Source organism: Sceloporus occidentalis, unplaced genomic scaffold (assembly GCF_023333645.1).
Source record: "Sceloporus occidentalis isolate IW3139 unplaced genomic scaffold, rSceOcc1.0.p SCAF_5, whole genome shotgun sequence".
NCBI lineage: Eukaryota > Metazoa > Chordata > Lepidosauria > Squamata > Phrynosomatidae > Sceloporus > Sceloporus occidentalis.
In genome coordinates this window covers 26,604,050-26,623,694 of record NW_028316985.1, presented here as the reverse complement: position 1 = coordinate 26,623,694, position 19,645 = coordinate 26,604,050, and the positions used below count along the sequence as shown (strand labels likewise).

General features: G+C 38.8%; 1 protein-coding gene and 1 long non-coding RNA gene across 9 annotated transcripts in view; one reads left to right on the top strand and one right to left on the bottom strand.

The window, feature by feature from the left end:
* MYBPC1 (myosin binding protein C1) overlaps window positions 1-19,645 on the bottom strand; it is a 113,277-nt gene that overhangs the window by 9,862 nt on the left and 83,770 nt on the right. For 6 of the 8 annotated variants that reach the window (XM_089527940.1, XM_089527939.1, XM_089527941.1 and 3 more), the window contains 7 exons: window positions 16,059-16,169; window positions 10,710-10,877; window positions 9,258-9,346; window positions 8,724-8,919; window positions 7,721-7,860; window positions 3,362-3,521; window positions 224-360 (listed from right to left, as the gene is read on the bottom strand). In XM_089527940.1, the coding sequence (XP_089384066.1) occupies window positions 224-360; window positions 3,362-3,521; window positions 7,721-7,860; window positions 8,724-8,919; window positions 9,258-9,346; window positions 10,710-10,877; window positions 16,059-16,169 (1,001 nt within the window). The remainder of the gene's footprint in view (window positions 1-223; window positions 361-3,361; window positions 3,522-7,720; window positions 7,861-8,723; window positions 8,920-9,257; window positions 9,347-10,709; window positions 10,878-16,058; window positions 16,170-19,645) is intronic. The other 2 variants (XM_089527944.1, XM_089527945.1) reach the window with 1 other exon arrangement.
* LOC149311802 (uncharacterized) lies at window positions 9,474-16,065 on the top strand. The gene is made up of 3 exons (XR_016281504.1): window positions 9,474-9,539; window positions 13,056-13,086; window positions 15,976-16,065. It is a non-coding gene; the product is annotated as an uncharacterized LOC149311802 (long non-coding RNA).

Below are 19,645 nucleotides of genomic sequence, written 5' to 3'. Positions count from 1 at the left end.
TTATTTATTATTTTATTATAATGGGGGGAGGTGTGTGGCTGTGGCTGAGAGTGTGTGGCTAGCCCAAAGTTCCCCAGTAAAATTCCACGGTGAGTGGATTAGAAAACCAGTCTCCTGCAGTCCTAGTCCAATTACCCCATTTGAAAAAGTCCATGTGCATTAAAATACTCTTGCAGTATAATATACAGTATAATGTATGATTCTAACATGATGATTATTTTACCTTGGGATTTCCTCTGACACTGCAGTTCAAAGTTGCATTGTAACCCGAAACAGCGTATGTATTAGCTAAAGGCTGAGTAAACATTGGTGGTTCAGTGAAATTGAAATCTTCATAAACTGGGTTTTTGTAGACTTTACCTGCAAAACACAAGTTCAGAAACTTCTAGAAAACAGCATTTTGTAAAGTTTCAGCCCTCTCAGATGTGGTTATCTTTTTTTTTTTTTTTTGGACAGGTATGTAATAATAGTAGCACAAAAATGTAGCCCACATTGAGATGACTATCATATATCCCTTAATTATATTTTCTACAACCATAAAGGAGCCCTGGTGATGCAGTGGTTAAATGCCTGTACTGCAGCCATTTACTCGAAACCAGAAGGTTGCGAGTTCAAGACCAGCAAAAGGGCCCAAGCTCGACCCAGGCTTGCATCCTTCCGAGGTCGCTAAAATGAGTACCCAGACTGTTGGGGGCAAATTAGCTTACTTGCTAATTAGCTTACTTGCTGTTCACTGTTATGATCTTTGGAATAGCAGTATATAAATAAAACATATTATTATTATTATTATTATTATTATTAAGATTTCTGTTTTCACTAATTACCTGTTGTGCAAAACTTTCAAACTCTCTTTGCTAAGACTAAATGATTACTCTTATTTTAGAGGACAACCCATCTTTCTCATGCACTTTTAAAAATAGTTGGTCTTTGTTCTAGAACAGTCTTATCCAACTTTGTGCCTCACACATGCTTTGAACTCTACTTCAGCTTCCATTACCCCCAGCCAACGTGGTAAATGCTCAGGAATCTTGCTATTCATATTTAAAATGTCTGGAAGATACCAAGCTGGTGAAAATACAGATGGTGCTAGAATATTCTCATTCTGCAAAGTGTAATGAGGGCCAATATTTTCATATTGTTCAGTTCCATAGAACTTGATGAACTTTTTTCACTTACATGCTCTAAAAAATAAATAAATGTGGTAACATTTATTACAACCCAAACACAATCCAAAGAGATTTTGCACAGCCCTTTGACAAAAATTCTGGAAAAAAACCACAAAACTTTCCCCTGTCATACAATAATGTTGGTAAGGACTTTTACTAATCTTACACAGTCAGTCTAAGGCCATCTGTCCATTATATAATTCTTCCTGCCTGCACCACTATCATGTTTCCCTTCTTTCTGTCCACTGATGGTAAAGGAAAGGAGGTTTGTTTGTTTGTTTTTAAAAGAGAGAGAGAGAGAAGAGATCACCCTTTTATACAACTGTTGTTGGCCAGGAAGGAAATGTTTATGATCCAGCCAGGATTAATATTCTGATGGGTTAGTATCTGCATTTTTAAGTATCTTTTCCACTGCTTGTTCAGCCTGCTGGAATTATTATTCAGAATCCTTATTTTGCTGCATGCGCAATAACTTTTATGGAAAGGATGGAGACATGATTGTAGCCCAGGGGTACAGATACAGGGAGGATGATGACAACCCTGTTTCATCCCCCACCCATGTCTTTTTTCAGTTCCTAAATTTCAAGCATTGCAGAAAGTGATACATGGTTAATCATAAATGTCTAGAGCTTTTACATTTGTGGTATATGCATTCCCTTGGTCGCTTTGCTTACTCATTTTCTGTAGAGGCCTAAACTTGCCCAATTCAAGTTTTAAATTACTGCAATACCAGAAATATTAGAAATCAAGGTTAATATCATGAAATGGGGTAGAATTCTTATTTGGGGTAGAATTTTCACAACCCACCCCCCAAAAGCTACATCCCTGTTGCAGACAACAGATTCCAGCAGATACTTTGTCTAAAACTTTCCTAGTTCTTTGAATGCTTACAGTGGATAAAAATCTTCTTCATGCATGGCTTAAATCTTCCAGAAGCTCTCAAAATAGGATGCTAAGTAGTTTACAGGCTTTGCAAAGGAGTTGGCTTTGTCATAATATGCAGTGACAGGAAAGGTTCTAGTCACTTCTCTAGTCATCTTCCTCTTTGCAGAAGATGTCAAGGTTTAGTCAGAGGACCATGAATAAAGTTGAAATTTTTTTAAAAATAAAAATTTACCTAAGCTGAATACTATTGTTGTGGACCAACTTGTCCTGAACACAAATTACAGTGAGCCCTTCCCTTATGCGGGGGATTAGTTCCGGATCGCCCCGTGTAAGGGGAAATCCGCATATGCTCACGCCCCATTGCAAATTATGGGACATGTGCTCGCAGTGTGGGGCAGTGCGTGCGCCATGTCTACACACCATTTCTTTAATTGTCACATGGCTTCAGTGTAAGCTTGAAGCTGCGTATAACGTGCCCACATATGGCACGGGTGCACTGTATCAGCAAGACTACAATGGATTTTATGAGAAACCAAATGGCTCACCATGAGCACACAGTTGATGACTGATGGTGGACATCTGCACAATCAGTTCACAACACTTGTGGGCTAGGCAAAATTTTATTTCAACATTATACTGAAGGCAAAAAAACACAATTCCCATAAATAATAGGGGGTGAAGTCTGCATCCAAACAGTTTTAACACATGAATGGATTTCCCATTCAAGCAAAGAACAAGGACTGAATCTTGTGTATTCTATTCTATGCTCCCAAAACCTGTTCATGCACAATCAGTTTCAACACCCTTTTGTTACTGATATGATGGGATAGCTGTATACTGTATTTGACAAATTTTGGTTTCTCTTAGTATTTAATTTTTACAGTCTTAAGTTCATTATGTTCTGCTTTGGTATAAGTCTGTGATTTCTTTGATTCAAAGCTGTACAAAAATTCATACACATTTCCATAAGAATTTCTCCTGATATTCCTGCATTTCCTCAAATAAACAGATTTTTGCAAGTTTCTCCTAGTACAATGTCGCTCTTTATGTTATTCTCACTACTGTATGCATTTTTTTAAACTAGGGTACTGCATCACAAATTTCATAAAAGTACAAAAAGCTCATGAGAAGTATTTAAAACACATATTGGCTCTGGAAGTGTGAATTAGGTAGGTTCTCATTAAAGTACAAATGGAACGGATTTCTCCTACTCCCTGATTCTGCTACCCAATGAACTTCAATTTCCCTTTCCTTTATCATTCTTCCTTTGCATATTTCATGCTCAGAATTTTAGAGTTGAGTTAGCTCACCATCCTTGGCAATCACAGCACTCTCTGTTGTCCTTGTTGCATCCTCACTGAGACCACACATGTTTTCAGAAAAGATCCGGAAGTAATACTCATTGCCAATGACAAGTTCAGTAATGGTAGCACTGGTTCGGTGGTAGTGTTCAATAACAGTGAACCATTCCTGCAAGAGGCAAACCCAAATTAAGTAGCTCAATGTAATGACAACTTAACTCAAAATGAAAAACCCAGTGGACTTAATGAGACTCATTCCTGGAAAAGTGTGCACGAGCAAGGACTTAAACCATGACTGGGCAAAATGAACCCCTCCAATTGTTGGACTGTGGTCCAAAACACACTGCAGAAATAATCTAGTTTGAGACTGATTTAACTGCCCTCATCAGTACTAGAGAATCCTGGGAATTGTAGTTTATTGTGACACCAGAGCTCTACAGACAGAAAAGGCTAAATGTCTCAAAAGACTACAGTTCCCAGAATTCCCTAGCATTGAGCCAAGGCAGTTAAAGCGGTCTCAAACTGGATTATTTCTGCAATGTGTTTTGGACCTGTATCTCTTATCACCCCTAGCCAGCATAGCTAATAATGAGTAAGGCTGAGAGCTACAATCCAGCATCTGTAGGGCTGCATTTTGCTCATTCCGGGCTGACTCATATTGTAAGAGCAGACCCATTGAATCAATAGGAACTTGATAAGAGAGTATTTAAGTAACTATCATTGGCGCTTTACACACCGCCATAAGGGACGTCCTTAGGACGTCCCATTTTGAAAAAGGGGCGTCTCTTCCAGACGCCCCTACTCCTATTACGGACAGAGTCCGTAACAAATGGTGGCGGCCGTTCCACACGGCCGACGCCATATTGATGTAGTGGATGCTCTGCATCCGCACATCGCACCCCAGAAGTGATGCCGCAAGTGCGCGACTAGCGCCTCGTGGCGTCTCTTCTGGGGAGCAAGAAGGAGCGCGATTTTCACGCTCCTTCTTTGCTGCGTCCGGGAACCGAGCCGTTTGGCTGCTGTGGTTCCTGGATGTAGCAACCGGCAGCGGCAGCAGACCACCGCATTTCGGCGGTCTGTAACCCGCTATTGATTCAATGAGTCCACCTTAGTTGGGACTCAGGCCAAGTACAATATGTTACCAAGCACTAAGGAAGTTTACCAGTAAGTTTAGACAAACATATGAAACTATGGCGGGTTACACACCGCCATTTAGTACGTACTCTATACGTACTAGGGTTAGGAAGGGGCGGTGCTTCCGCACCCCCCTAACCCTAGTACGTATAGAATACGTACAAGATGGCGGCGCCCTGTTCATACGGGCGCAGCCATCTTTACGTATCGGACGCATAGCGTCCAGACGTGTCGCGGCGCCTATGACGTCGCGAATGCACCAGCGGCGCCTCGCGACGTCACAGAGGCGCCGCAAGAAGGAGCTCCATTTTGGAGCTCCTTTTTTGCTCCGCGCGGGAGCCGCGCGGTGTGACTGCTACGGCTCCCGCACGGAGCAAGCAGCGGCGGCGGCAGACCGCCACAAAGCAGCGGTCTGTAGCCTGCCTATATTTTTAAAATATGGGTACTTATTAAATAAGTGTCTATACTGTTGTTCAATACAAATATGTTCAGGGAAGATCAAACAATAACATTAAAACAGTAAATAAAACTGAAAAGCTTGTAACAGTTATATGACGGGGTGAATAAAACAGTCTCTGCCTGGCACTGAACACCCTCCTTCCAAACAAAGTAGGTATTATATACTGTTCAGAGGTCCTTGGTGCTAGGAGGTTTTGTGGACTGAATAGAAGGGTATATTTTGCAAGTCTGGAGGTGCCATTGAATGGTTGCGGCAACATCAGGGGCCTCAAAGGCCAGGAAAATCTTGGGATTATTAAATTTTAAGTCCAATGTTTTTCTGTATTCCAAGAAGTTCTAGTAAATAACATCAACAGAAGACATATATGTAGTACTGTTTCCTATTTTCAAAATGAGACAACAAATGAATCTCCCTACAGGTATAGTTTCATAAGTTAGTATTTGGGTTGGGTGCATTAAACATGTGGGGATTGTGTTACTTTGAATACAACTACTGGCCTCCACATGTGTTAGAACTTGCAGGATAGTGAGTCTGGCATCTAGGCAGGTATAAGCCACCACCTTTTGTTCTATGAAGTGAATAGTAAGTCATAAAAAAACAACTGTGGGCAATGGGCAGGATTCAAATAAATGGCCAAACCAGTTCTGCATGTTGAGTGGGATTTTCGATGTATTGTACATTTCTTAAGGTATATATTTGTTCAGTTTCAACAGAGGTTAGTGATATAAGAAAATCAACAGTGGTTGATATGTTTCAGAAGCATTCAGAAGTGTTCAGTTATAGTAAACCCTTTTTGGGTAAACTATAGCTGAGACTCTGCATCAAGAGACATAGCTACGACATCATAGCTGCATCCCCCCCAACCTACATTTTAAGTCATTCAACCCTACAACAGAGGAATTTCTGAGGTGCTGCACAGCAGAACAGTATGTGAAGACAATCCAGCATTCTCCTAGTAGTGGGGCATGTTGAAACATATAAAAGCAGGGATCTCTATAGGATCCTGATTTAGCTGCCTCTTTCACCATACCCATTACCAGCACATCATCACTCACTGTTCTGCTCTCCACAACTAGAAAATTGCTATGTTAGTGGGGCTGCACATCTTAAAAGGTAGTGTTTGGGAGGCAATTTAAAGTATGATGGTCAATAACTGTTAAAGTGAATTAGTGTAACTATGATGTTGTAGGTTGGGGCCACAAAATCATAACTGACCAGGATGCCAGACTATAAGCTTTATAAACTGCTGCATCATTTTGGTAATTTGCCCAGGGGTCCCAAAATGTTAACATCTCTGAAAAGTTTAATTGTTTGGGGCTGAAATCTGAACAGAAAGTGAGACTCCTAGTAACTTGGCACATTCCCATCACTTGCCTAAAGGAATTATTCTAGGAATAGCATTATGATGAAATGTGGGCTTTGAGAAGTCAGGGGTGGGGAGGAGGCCAAAGATCACCTTGTTGCTGACTGCTAAAGTACATTCTAGATAAGAAAGCCACAGACTGGAGAGGGGGAACACGAAACCTTCAGCATCTAAGAAGGCTCTGCATCCATTACCTACAAACTAGTTAGCTAGGTCAGAATGGCAATATTGCAAATAGCAGTTACATTAAATCTCAGTGGTTTCTCCAAATTAAAAATAAAACTTGGAGTACAGTTCATGAAATCCAACGTGCACTTTGAAAGTCCTCTGGTCAGCTGGACAACACAGGCAGGCAAAAAAGAGTGTAAAGTTCACAGTAGTCACAGAACTCAACAAACCAAGACAGAGCAGGAAAATGGAAAGGGGTTGTTTTGTCTTGTACCAATTGCTGGTTATTTATAGGTTATTTATAAAAACCAGTTCCCTTCCCAGTTCTGTCAACTGAAGTGGTAGACAGAACTGGAAAAACTTACTTGTGCTATGAATCTCATGCTTGCTATGGATTGGGGGGTGGGGATGTTTTCCAAAAGAATAACCTTTCTAAGCTTTGCTCAGTGGTGTATGTGTGTGTGTGTGTGTGTGCCATGCAGAAAGTAAGTTTGCTCATGCTTAGGTCCCAGCATAGTAGTCCCATCACATAGAAGAAAGTGCTGAACATGTGCTGACTTGTTTATTCACTACTTACAGCTTCCTACATCCCCTCATTTGGAACAAGGAAATGCACTTCTAGAGCAGAAACTTTGGTAGACTTCCGGGCAGATAATCATTTTAGGAGGTATGTGCTCCGGCTTCAAAATGAAATGCTTTTTGCCTTGGTCAGGCTGGCAGTTCAATATTTGGATGAGAATGTAGCAATCCTCTAAATAAATTCTAAGTAATATATTTTAAAATTAAGAAATTTGATGTACGCAATATTACCATCCATGAAGGATAAATACAGAGGAATATTGACCACTAATATATACCAGGATGCATAACACACACACTGATGTTAATATAAGAAAATAAAAAGTAAGATTCTGTTCTGTGACAGAGAGGCAGGCTGTCCAATACACTGATCAGCTGGCAACTCCCAACAAACCACTGGGGCTGCTGAGTTATTGAACAAAACAAATTGTGGGTGGAGTGGCCAACACACAATACCCAAGAGAATGAAGCCATAGCAAAATACTTGAGTATAATGACTACTCCTAGGTTTTCTAGGAATGTTTCACAAGTCTTCTTCAGCAGAACCATATCATCCAAAATTCCAAGCCTTGACCTATGCCCACATAATGTAGAAAATACATCAAAACAATACAGAGTAGGAAAAAAACTCTGATGTAGAAAAAAAAATACAGAGTCTACCTACCATACTCTTTTTATCAGCTTTTTGAATGGTGTAACCAGTAATGTTAGCATTTCCATCATCCTTGGGAGGCTTCCATTCCAAAGCGACATTCTCTCCCCAGACATCTACTATGTTTACAACTTGGGGTGGGCCTGGGCGATCTGTGGCAATAAAATGGTACTGTCATCGTCATCAATCATCACTATCACTTCTTATTTTGTTCTTTTTCTATAATTCATTCTATAGCACAGGATCCAGCCCTCCTTGGTGACTGTTTCCAGCACTAACGTCCACCCATGTTGTTGATATTTATTTATTTGTGAGATAAACTATCTCCAATGTAGCTTGTAATAGATAAGAATAAAAAATATAGAATAAAGTACAGTAATTAACTTTTTCCTGGTAGTTTCTTGAAGTCTGAGTGCTGGACTAGGATTTTGAAAACCAGGGTTCAAATCCCTACATCCTACTTGGTATTCATGGGCAAGTCATCCTCATCCCCCTCTCAAAGTCAAACAATGGCAAACATCATTTGAAAAGGTCCTGCCAAGAAAATCTCATGATAGCTTTTCTGTAAGTTTGAGTAGACTGAAAGGCAAGTGAGAGCTGTGGAGCAAGTGAGAACTGTGAGGTTGGGGATGACTCCCCCTGCTACAGTTGTTGTTAAGGAGTCTGCTGCAAATTTAGGAATAGCCGTCCTTTCACTATCTGGAGTACAATTCCAGACAATATTGATTCAGAATGTGAAGCTTTTACCTTAATCAGATTAAATGTGGTTTCTGGCCTTCTGCTTATCACTTAGGCAGATGGTTAGCTGGTTAATCAGTCAAGCTGGTTAGCATGATGTTTAAACCTCTTTACACTTCTCTGATGTTCCTGCCACTGTTGCAGTTGTTTTTATAGCATTCTTCTGGCTACTTACTTCTAGCTTCTTGAAATCTGTGTTTTAGGGATATCTGTACATACAAAAGAACTCCCACAACTTCACAGCTAACAGGTTATATTCTTGGTTTTTCAGACATACCAACTATTTGAATTTCTATTGTAGCTTTGTCCACCAAGTTGTCTACTTTGACTTTCATGTCATATTTCCCGGAGTGGATCCTCTCTGCTTTTCGGATGAAGATGATAGTGTCATTTTCACTGTTGCGGATGTTAATTTGGCTCTTGTCTACATGGGCACCATTTTTCTTCCATGATACCCTAGGTCTTGGTCTTCCCTGTGGAGGCAAAGAGAACATGTCCATTGAGCCATCATTATCTTGAGTTTTAAGATGAACTTTAAATATAAGCAAAGCAGCAGGGAGTAAAAGTGCAAGTTGAAGTCAATGAACTGCTTTCTGAACTATTAGATGCAAAAGGAACAATTGGACTTCAGCATACATGGACTTTAGTATCCATGGAGGGTCCTGGAACTAAACCCCAGCAGATACCAAGGAGCCACTGTGTTTGCTGTAATTTAGGAATATCAGGATATAAAGAATGTCATGTTATCTTCACATTTCTTTCACTTAATATTATTCTTATATATTATAGGAAGATGTGTATTTTTTCCTACCTGGAAGGGAATAACAAGATTCACAGCTTCTCCAACTCTTCGAACATAGGTTTGCTTTAAATGTCTTGGGAGTCGAATCTTTGGAGGTTCTTAATTAAAAATGAAAATGAAATTCATTGTTATTGCTTTGATTAACTAGACTGGATCCTGTTTTCATATGCTAGTCAACAAACTGACATTTAACCATTGTTTCCTAATCTGTCTTTAAGGAGAAATGGAAGTTAAAACAAGTTACCATTGAAATGTTGAAGATGACACCTAAGGAAGCTGGGGAGTCATCAGGTGAGCATGCAGTCCCTGTGCTCATTCTTGGCTTAATAAACCAAAATCTGTTACACTGAGACTGTTATCGTATGAACTGGCCTTCTAAAATTTCTAAGTGTTTTCAAAATCAAACTTCTAAAACTGTAAATGTTTAAATTGCTGAATTCTCAATCTGAAAAATTCAGAATGGTGCAAAATTTAATTTCATTCTGAAACCTACATGTAAACAAAAACCAGGGCTCACAGTACTACTCTCCTCATGGAGTGCCACCACTTCTGATTTACTGCCATGTGTTATCATATGATAAAATTGTGGGGCCTTCTGGCACCAGGTTTCTCCTTTGCTTCTTCTCCAAAAGCAAACATTTCTTTAAACAGAAATGGAAAACCTGTGATAGTCCATATTTCAGACTACATCTCCCATGCCTGCTTATCATTGTCCATGCTGCCTGGGGCTTTAGTGGGCTAAAGCTGAAACCATCTGGAAGGCCAAGTGTTCCCAACCCTTGCTTTCTTTTAAAAAAAATCATTTCCACTTTACAAACATCAAATGATTGTCTAAGAGGAGCAATGACCTCCCCCAGGCTACAAATAATTACTTGGACAGGAAATAAAGAAACTTCCACTGGACTAGGGATGTAGCTCTTCACTAATTTTGTTCTTGAAGGAAGCAATGAATACTAGTGCCAGTTTTCTTCCTGTTGTGAGACGTTCTTTGAAAACTGTACAGTTTTGCACACATTTGCACATTTGTGTTTATGTGTCTATGCAGAAAACAGTATTCTCTGCACTTAATATATTTCTGCTCAGAAATATTGCTTTTTGTGCAGAAAATGCTGTTTCCTGCACACACACACAAAACCCACATACAAATTTTATGTAGAATATTTCCTGAATGAAGATTCTCATCAGTCCAGGATTCTCCTTGTCAGAATTTTTTGGCTACCAAGAAACGGTCGGGTTTTTTTTACCATTTCCTGGGAATATTTTCAAGTATTCTTTTCATCTCTGCGCTGGATAAATTTTAAAATGCTGAGAAGGAATCCTTTACATATATAAAAAAAGACGGGATAAGGCATAGAATAATTTAGAAAATGTATGAATTGGCAAAAAAAATTATGTATCAGATATGGTAAATTCTGCACATGCTCATGTGAGTCAGAGATAAAAATGATCAGTCTTTCTCACCAATAATTTCTTTGACTAAAATGGGCTGTGGATGCAACCGAGGATCACTGGGACCAGCAGCATTCACAGCTTTTACTCGGACAAAGATTTTTGCTCCAGTTGGAAGACCGGTGATGGTGAACTTGGTTTTGTCTGTGAGGTCTGGATTGGCCACAATCCATTCTTCCGCTTAAGTGAAATAAAAGCAAAAGGGGAAAAGGGCAAACATCAAGAATTATACATTTGATATGAACTGTGATTCTGTGCCAGAAAACAACTTTAAAAAATAGTAGCAAACTAAATGGACTTTCCCTCCTTTATAGTCAAGTAGACTGCACAAAGCAAATGTTACCTGATTTCAAAGGACAAAGAATACATTCAATTTAAAGATCCACTCCTTTCCCTTCATATTGAATAAACTGTGGGGGGAAAGGATCTTGCTACTTTTGTGCAGAGGTGTAGCTATGGGTAGGGGCAAAAAGAGAGTATTGCCCTTCCCTGTGAATTTTTTTTTCCGATCTTCAAATTTCTAGCATTCCAGAGAGTGATATGTTGATAACCAGTCACACTTAGAACTCCTGTATTTGCCATGTATTTGCCACTCTGCCTTCCTCTTTTCTTTCAACTCCTGGTTATATTTCTAAATGCTCAGCTGAGTTTTAAGTTACTCCAATGCTAGAAATATGGGGAGTGAAGGAAAATTTCATGGGGGACAGAATTCTTATTGGGGGCAGTGCCCTCAACCCCTTCATGGCTATACCCTTGCATATGTGGCTCCAGCTGCCAGTGCGTTCAGAAAGTAGATCATCTTTCTTAACAGCCTCTCTGATAACCAACCAATCTCTCAGACTGGTGTCCCTATTATCCCTTTGTGAAAGTAATTATAAAAAAATTGAACCATAAAACTCTAATAACTTTACTGCTTTCAGTTAAGAAAGCAGGCTAAGAAATAGCCATCAGCTAGAAGCTTGCTTCATATTGATCATTACAGAAATGGAGAAAAAAATTGTAGGGGCTTGCACTGGCAAGGAAGTTAACAAATGATGTAAGAGTTTGTCAGCTGTGGAGAAAAAGATTATCCTTTTTGCAGAACATGCATATATTGTATATGCCAGCAAAGAAATCTCTCCTCTAACTCCCCCAAAATGAGCGTCTCAAAATGTGGAAAAGTTCCACTGTATAATTCCTATACATTACTGATAAACAAGTGATGTGTATTATTTATCTAATTTGCAATGAGATATGTTGACTTTGGGGTTTTGTTTCTGGTGTTGACTGTACTTTTGTATGAACTTTTTAAAATTAAATAAAAATAAATAAATATTAAATCTAATATTTAAAAAAATCTGAAGATCACTAATATATACTGTTACTTTTAGAATCCACACAAAAGGGTAAAGTAACTAGAATTATAACCCTATATAATCCTTAAATGGAATGTTAACATGTAAATAACACAAGAATTATCAGCTGCAGTAACAGCTGATATCTGGCATATAGCTTTTTTATGGATGCATAATTAATGACTGTTTCAGGAATGTGCATGCACTCTCTGTTTCTCTCTGTCTCCCTCCCTCCTCCAACTCTCTCTCACAAACACAGAGCTATGCTACTCAGGTGCCAATGCTGCTATTCCTTGCATAAAGTCTCTTCCCAGTTTGTAAAACCTTCAGTCACATTCATTTATACATTTCCCATTTGTTGTTAAATGCCTTCAATTCATTTCCTATTTATGATGACCTTCAGGTGACTCTATTATAAGGTTTTCTTGCCAAGATTTGTTAAGATGGGTTTGCCTGTGCCTTCCTCTGAGGCCGAGAACATGTGATATGCCCAAGGTCACCCAGTAGGTTTCCATGACTGAGCATGAATTCAAACCCTGGTCTCCAGAGTTGTAGTCCAATGCTCAAACCATTTCACCATGCTGGCTTCTCATCTCCCATGCCCCAACATAAATCTATGTGTCCTCCCAGTATCACAGCATTTTTCATCAAACAATATTCAAAATTTGAAAAATTCTAGGTAAAGGCTAATCCTTTGGCATTCTAAACTAATCTAATCCAAGTGCAAACTCTATGTGTGTTTATGAACTCTGTGTATAGATGGTGCAAAGGCTACATGGACCACCCCACTGACAAATGCTTGTCTGCTCTCTAAAACAAACACAGCAGATTGTGCCATCCAAAACTCGCATATTAAGATCAGTAGTCATTATTTCATTTCTGTTCATTTATACAACTGATAGAGCACAAAGTTTGATCTTTTTCAGTATATAATTTGTAATTTAGTTCTGTCCATAATGAAGGAATAATACTGATTTCTACAAGCAAGATGGCTTACTTATAACCATTTTCTTTTAACTCCTAGTGTCAACAATCACTTCCCAAGAGTACATGTGGTAAGACAATAATATAATATTTTCCACTTATAAATCATGTAAATGTAAACCAGGCCCTGTTCAGACTGGCCATTAAGGCTGGCCTGGGGGCAGAGTTGGGGTGTCACATCCACATGACGCACGCCCTGACTCTGCCCCTCAGGGCGCCATGATGCCACATGTCACTCCACACTGTGTGTGGTGTCATGGTGCTCCTCCGGTGCTGCGTCCATATGATGCAGTGCCAAAGGAGTGCCCCCAAGCTGTGGCAACATGGCTATGGTGTCCTTTCCAAGGTGTAAAAATGAGCTGCTTTTTGCTTCCTGGAAAGGCCAGCTTGGAGCTGCAGCGTGCAGTTGCCATGGCCCCAATCTGGCTGAAACAGGCAGCTCCATGCTGCCCCTTCGGGGCTGTCTAAACAGCCCCTCGGTCTCTCTCTGTTTTACTGGAGCACTTGGAATTACAAGAATAAAAATAATTAATAGAAAAAAATACTAGGGAGCTTTGAGCATTCTAGTGCCTCACTAAACTACAAATCCTTGGATTCTATAGGCTGGAGCTGTGAGACTCAAAATGCAATTGCAAAGTGTAGATACACTGTAAGTCTCACAAGCATGAATTCTCTGTGGCCTTAAGATCAAAAAGGAGGGTAGAGTACCATGTTGTTGTTGTTGTTGCTGCTGGTTGTTGCATGTGCCTTAAAGTCATTTCTGACTTATGGTGATCCCCAAGGCAAAACTATCACAGGGTTTTCTGGGGCTGAAAGAGTGTTACTTGCCCAAGATCACCCAGTGAATTTCCATGATTGAGCATGGATTCAAACCCTGGTCACCAGAAAAATAGTCCAACATTCAGACCACTTTTCCATAATGGCTGCTAATGAAATCTCCATAGGGAGGAAGTTCTACTAGTCATAGTTTGATATTTTGATGTCAAATAAGTTCTCTTATATCACTGGACAGGTGGGTATTTTTCCATTATTATGCATAATAATGGCATTAGTGAAATGTGCTGATGAAACTTGAATGGATTGTATTCTTTACTCTGTTTTTCCGTATTTTCTGTAATTTTATTTTTGCAATTTTAGTCTAAACAGGTCATGTGACCACATTGAAACTTCAAAGCTGACTGTGGATTTGCTATTTTAATGCTTTCTCTCTGAGGACTGGCCTGTAAGAATACTCCCATTTTTTATTTCCTTTAACACTTGCCTTTTAACTTGCTGCCATTTTTAATGTTTTTATCCCATTTAAGCTATTTTATTACTTAATCAGGTATTGTTTAAAATTCTTTTTGCTTTTTTGAAATCCCCTGATAAAGTGTGAAATAAAACATTTTAATAAATAAATTAACAAACCCCATATGGTTCTTCTCCCATTTTTTGATGAAATGTTGGTGAGGAGGAAGATTTAAATCTCTCCAACCTGAATGTGCCGGTACTGATCTGGATTAAGGCTAACTACACTAATTTTAGGGTGATCTTTATCTGTATGCTATGTATTTAATGTAGCATATATTTCAGTCAAATTGTTGATGAAAAAAATACTTAGCTCTTAATTATATATATCTTCTAAAAACAAATATAGAAATATCAAACAGCTTTGTATGCTAATCATGGACTCCAAGGGATGTAAATCTTTGCTTATTTTATTCTTGTATGTAAAAATATCTGAAAAGCCAGTGGACCAGATCATGAGAGTTTTCACATTTTTAAAAAATTGCTTTTCATGCTTTTTAATGAAACTTTTGTTTGTGCAAAAGACCTTATCTTTCATATAATAAAATGTTTTTGCACAAAAACAACAACAGTTCAGTAGCCATTGTACTCTTACTCTAGGGTATCCTTACTCTTACTCTCATGGTAATGTTTGTCTTGATGTGTTGAGACATCCAACATTCATCCATTCTTCTGTAGGATGGTAAAATGAGTACCCAGCTTGTTGGGAGCAATTGGCTTACATATTGTAAATTGCTTAGGGAATGCTAGTTCACTGATAAGTGGTATAGAAATGTACTTGTTATTGCTATCGCTATCCTTTCACATCAAGGATGCAAAAAATTGCAACTGTTGCAATTTTGCTGACTATCTGCAACAGTCAAAATTGTATTTTTATAGAAAGAGAAATGCATAATAGTGTGGGCTGTATAAATACTGACTGATTAACAGATGAAAATAACCACATTCCTATCTAAAAATGGATATTCTTGAAGCAGAGAGCTCATTTGTTTCAGCAGGTGGAGCACTGGCTCAGGATACATACATAACCTGGGCTAAAACTTTATTCAGCCATAAGCAAGCAACTCTTTCCTAGTCTTGGTTTCCATGTTGTGAAATGATGACAAACCGGCTTCATCAGGATGTTATAAAAATAAGACAACAGCTCTAAAGAACTTTAAAAATAAAAATTTCTACATTATACACATACTATTGTATAATTATATACTGTATGATAAATGATATGGATCTAATTTCTTTAACTCTTCACAAGACAATCAAATTATTTTGTATCCTTGCCAGAATATATATAGTAGATACCAAACAGATGCTGCTGGGGGAAAAAAACTCTAGTTTGGTAAGAATGTTTAAATATCTTCATTGCATACTTTACCTTCCAGGTCATAGGTTGCTTCCAGAAATTCACCATCAAATAGTTCTGCCGATATACCTTATGAGAGTCCATCATTACAATTAATTCAGAGGCACCCACTTTCACACAGGCAATAGTGTGTCAGTAGTTAGTAATCCCTGTTAGTAAGTATAGCTACAACAGAGATATGTACTGCACCTTGAAGAGGAGCTTTGGGAAGACGAAAGAACTGGAAAGATAATTCAATCAAACATGTGCATGTGCATGATTCCTACAAAAGGTAAGTCATAGTTTGATTGGTTTTCTCTTTTGTTTCCCTCAGATTGAGGCTCCAGCCACAGTTCAAGGGAAACCATCAAAACAAAAGGGGGGAAAGAAAAGAAAAAGATGGCACTGAACACTCACAAGGTTTGGGTGTCTTCTCTTCAGTCTGCGTCTGGCCCCCGTCTGCCTCCTCACTATTAATTTGCTCTGAACCACTGTTTCCCTTTCCCTCTGTAGTGGGTGCCTGGGAACCTGAATGATTTGGAAAGCACACATGGGGATTTACAGTCATAGGCAAAAAGGCCTTTTTGACCGGTATATATGAGCATCCAGAAAAGGAGAGATAAAGAGATAGAAAAACCGAGTTTGAAAAGAAAAGATAGGTAAAAGAAGTCCATTTAGAAAAAAAGAAGATTTCAGAAGAAGAAAAGATTAAAGTGAAGTCCAGAATAAGAAAGGGAAAACTGAAAGATGAAGAAAAAGAATCACTGTATGTGGACAGATCTATGTTCCTATAAGGTGATTTGGAGGCTACTGGCATGTTAGCTAGCAGCTAACAAAGCCCCTAGGCATAAAATGAAACAAATAATTAGAACTTGAGGGAATGGGTCAGTGACAACATTGCTGCAATGATCTCAGTGGAGTTCATGTTCAAAAGCAGTAACTTATGCTGCTAGATTTTTCATTAAGCACTGATATATAATTTCCTGTGACAAATCAGAATTCATACTGGGAAAGATAAAGGGTTTGGAGTACAAACCTAAGGTGGCTGAGGGCACCTTAACTTGTTTCAGTTGTTGCTCATGGGAGAAAACCAGATTTTATTTCTCACACCTTTTATTACTTCTTGTTGTATGCCTTTAAATCATTTCTGACATATGGCAACCCTAAGGCAAACCTACCAATGTGTTTTCTTGGCAGGATCTGTTCAGAAGAGGTTTGCCATTGCTTTCTTCTGAGCATGACTTGCTGAAGGTCACCTAGTGGGTTACCATGGTCAAGTAGGGATTCAAACTCTGGTCTTCCAGGACCTAGTCTGGGATTCAACATACTAGCTTACTGGATCATCATTGAATTTTGGATCATCATCAAATCTAGGTCTACTTGGAATGTTTTTGTCATGCTACTCTCAAAGAAAAAATATTAAGAGGATATGCTTTTTAATGACAAGGATTATTTTTTTATTAGCTGAAGACTTATGTAACTTAAATATTTACACCTTAGTAATAAATATGTGTATACAAGAGGGGTCATCTGTATATGTGGAAGGAGGGAGGGAGAGAAGGGGGAGAGAAAATCTTAATTATTTTGTATTTACAATGACCAAGAGCCAACAAAATACATCCAGTGAGGGAACTGCTTTTTTGAGCAGAATTGAGATGATTCCTCCCTCCCCACTTCAGTCTTCTCATGAAGTTCCAAAACCTGCTCTTAAAGACTAATGGAGTCAGTTTTCAGGTGGTTCAAAAGCTAGGAGAAGAAAATTCCTTTGTGCTGCTGATCAAGTGCCAGCATGATACAGGACTTATCCTGTGATTATAAATGATTATTATTCTGGCACAGGAAAACTGGGAGCTGCAAATTATTTAGGAGCTTATTTCCTTGTTTTCAGTTCTCCAAACCTTCAATTTTTGATAGCAAATGAATCAGAAACTGAAGGAGATCAAAAGATCTGATTTTGGTGCTAAGTGGAAACTTTATATGGGGATGTCTATACGAAAGTAATATTGATTCAACTAAACACTGAGAATCTCTTTTATTAATGCTAAGGATCCATGGTAATTGTCTTTTTCCTCACAAGGTCACTCTGTAGCTTTCTCCCCCATAAAAACTGCATATGAATAAAGCAGCCCTACTAATACCCAGTTCAAGGGCAATAGACAAATGACAGAAATAATAGAGAAAGAGAGAACAACTGATAGAATAAGTAAGCAGAAGAGTAGAAAGGTAGAATTGAAAGAGTGACAGCCGAAAGATTGACAGTCAAAGAAAGTATACCTGGAGATCCAGGTGAAACATTAAACTTTGTAGAAAAATTAGTTGAAGGCAAAATACTAGGAGAGAAAAGATGAAGAACAGAGAAATTCAGGTATTGAAACAATAAGGAAAGGAGATAAGGCAGAGCAAGAGATAGAGCATAAAACACCAAGGTATTGTGTTTTGTTTTTTTGTATTTTCTAGAAATGTCCCAAAGAGTTACAATACACATGGATCACATTCATTGTATATAAACATATATATAGATGTATATCTAGCTATGCAAAGCATAAGTAGAATATACAGAGTACACACAATATTGTTTGTAAAATACATCACTCTTGTATTTTATCTGAGGTGGGTAATACCAAAATGGCAGACACAGCTGTCATTTTGACATATCTTCTTAATGCTTTTAAACCTATCTGAAAGAAAAAAGTAAAGGATTTGCTCTGTTCAACAAGTACACAAGGAAGTTAGACCTGAAGTGTTTCTTGAAAGACTTTCCTCCCCATTACAGCTAGATTTACCATTCAGCATGCATGCAGCATTATCCTTAGTAACATAGCATTTCTATTGGAGTTGTTTCTTGATAACTGTCTGGCAACTAATTAAAAAAACCCTGATTATTTTTGTGAACCAGAAACCAATATGGTACATCTGCTGATGGAAGAACTCAATCAGGAGATCTGAAAAGAGGTGATTTCAGTTCTTAGGCATTGCCTGCTTAGGTTGCAGTAAGATATTCTCCTTTTCTTACATGTCCATCCTCCAGACCTCTACACAACCCAAAATTCTGCTTTACAAGGTTTTTCAATCATATATAGCAAATACCAGAAGCATTTGCTGCTGACAATATCAGTGGATGAAACAAAATGGTTCTTGGCCCTGGTGTGTTGATATTGCCATCAACTGTCTTTTTCTTTTCAGTAGTGTGGAACTAATCCTGCGAACATACCTCTTCATATACTGTACCTTGAGATCATGATTGAACATTGCCTTTCATGACCCACATTTCTAAGGGATGCTATGAACCATATTGTTAACAGACTTAATTACAATACAGTGCACCCACTCCATACGCGGGCATGCCATATGCAGCTTCTGGTTTACATGGAAGCCACACTGCAATGAATTGAATGATGCACATGCCACGGGCGTGTGCACGCCACCCCCCCCCCCACAAGCACGAGCTTGAGCTTGTGTGGTATTTGCCTTATGCTGGGGGGGGGGGGGGTCCGGAACAGATCCACGTGTAAGGCAAGGCTCCACTGTATTAGTTTACAATACCCAAATTCAGTTTGTGATGAATTATCTCAAGTAAAACATCAGCACCTATTTCCCCCCTGTACATCAGCCTTGAGTTACCAAAAGGAAACCCTTGTGTCTCAATTAAAACTTTGATTATTGTTGTTGAAAGTCCCCTATCTGACATAGTAGAGGCAATCATGATCACTTTTTCAGCAAGCTGAAACCCTTGCACAGATAACGTAGAAAACTGATTCATTTGTGCATTTCTTTTGCTGTGCTACGAGCAAACTGCCCTTTATCAAGGTGTCTGCAAAGAGCAAAGTGTTCAAAGTGCACTGGATGAACTTCAAGAACACAGCACCCTGACTATTTTGTACCTCATTTTTCCCATGTGACTTTCGCTGCTGATTTTTTATTTCTGGGAAATACATAGCCTGCCTACTGAAAGTTTAATCTGACAACTTTTTTTTAGTTAAAAAGAGAAATATCTCTTTATTATC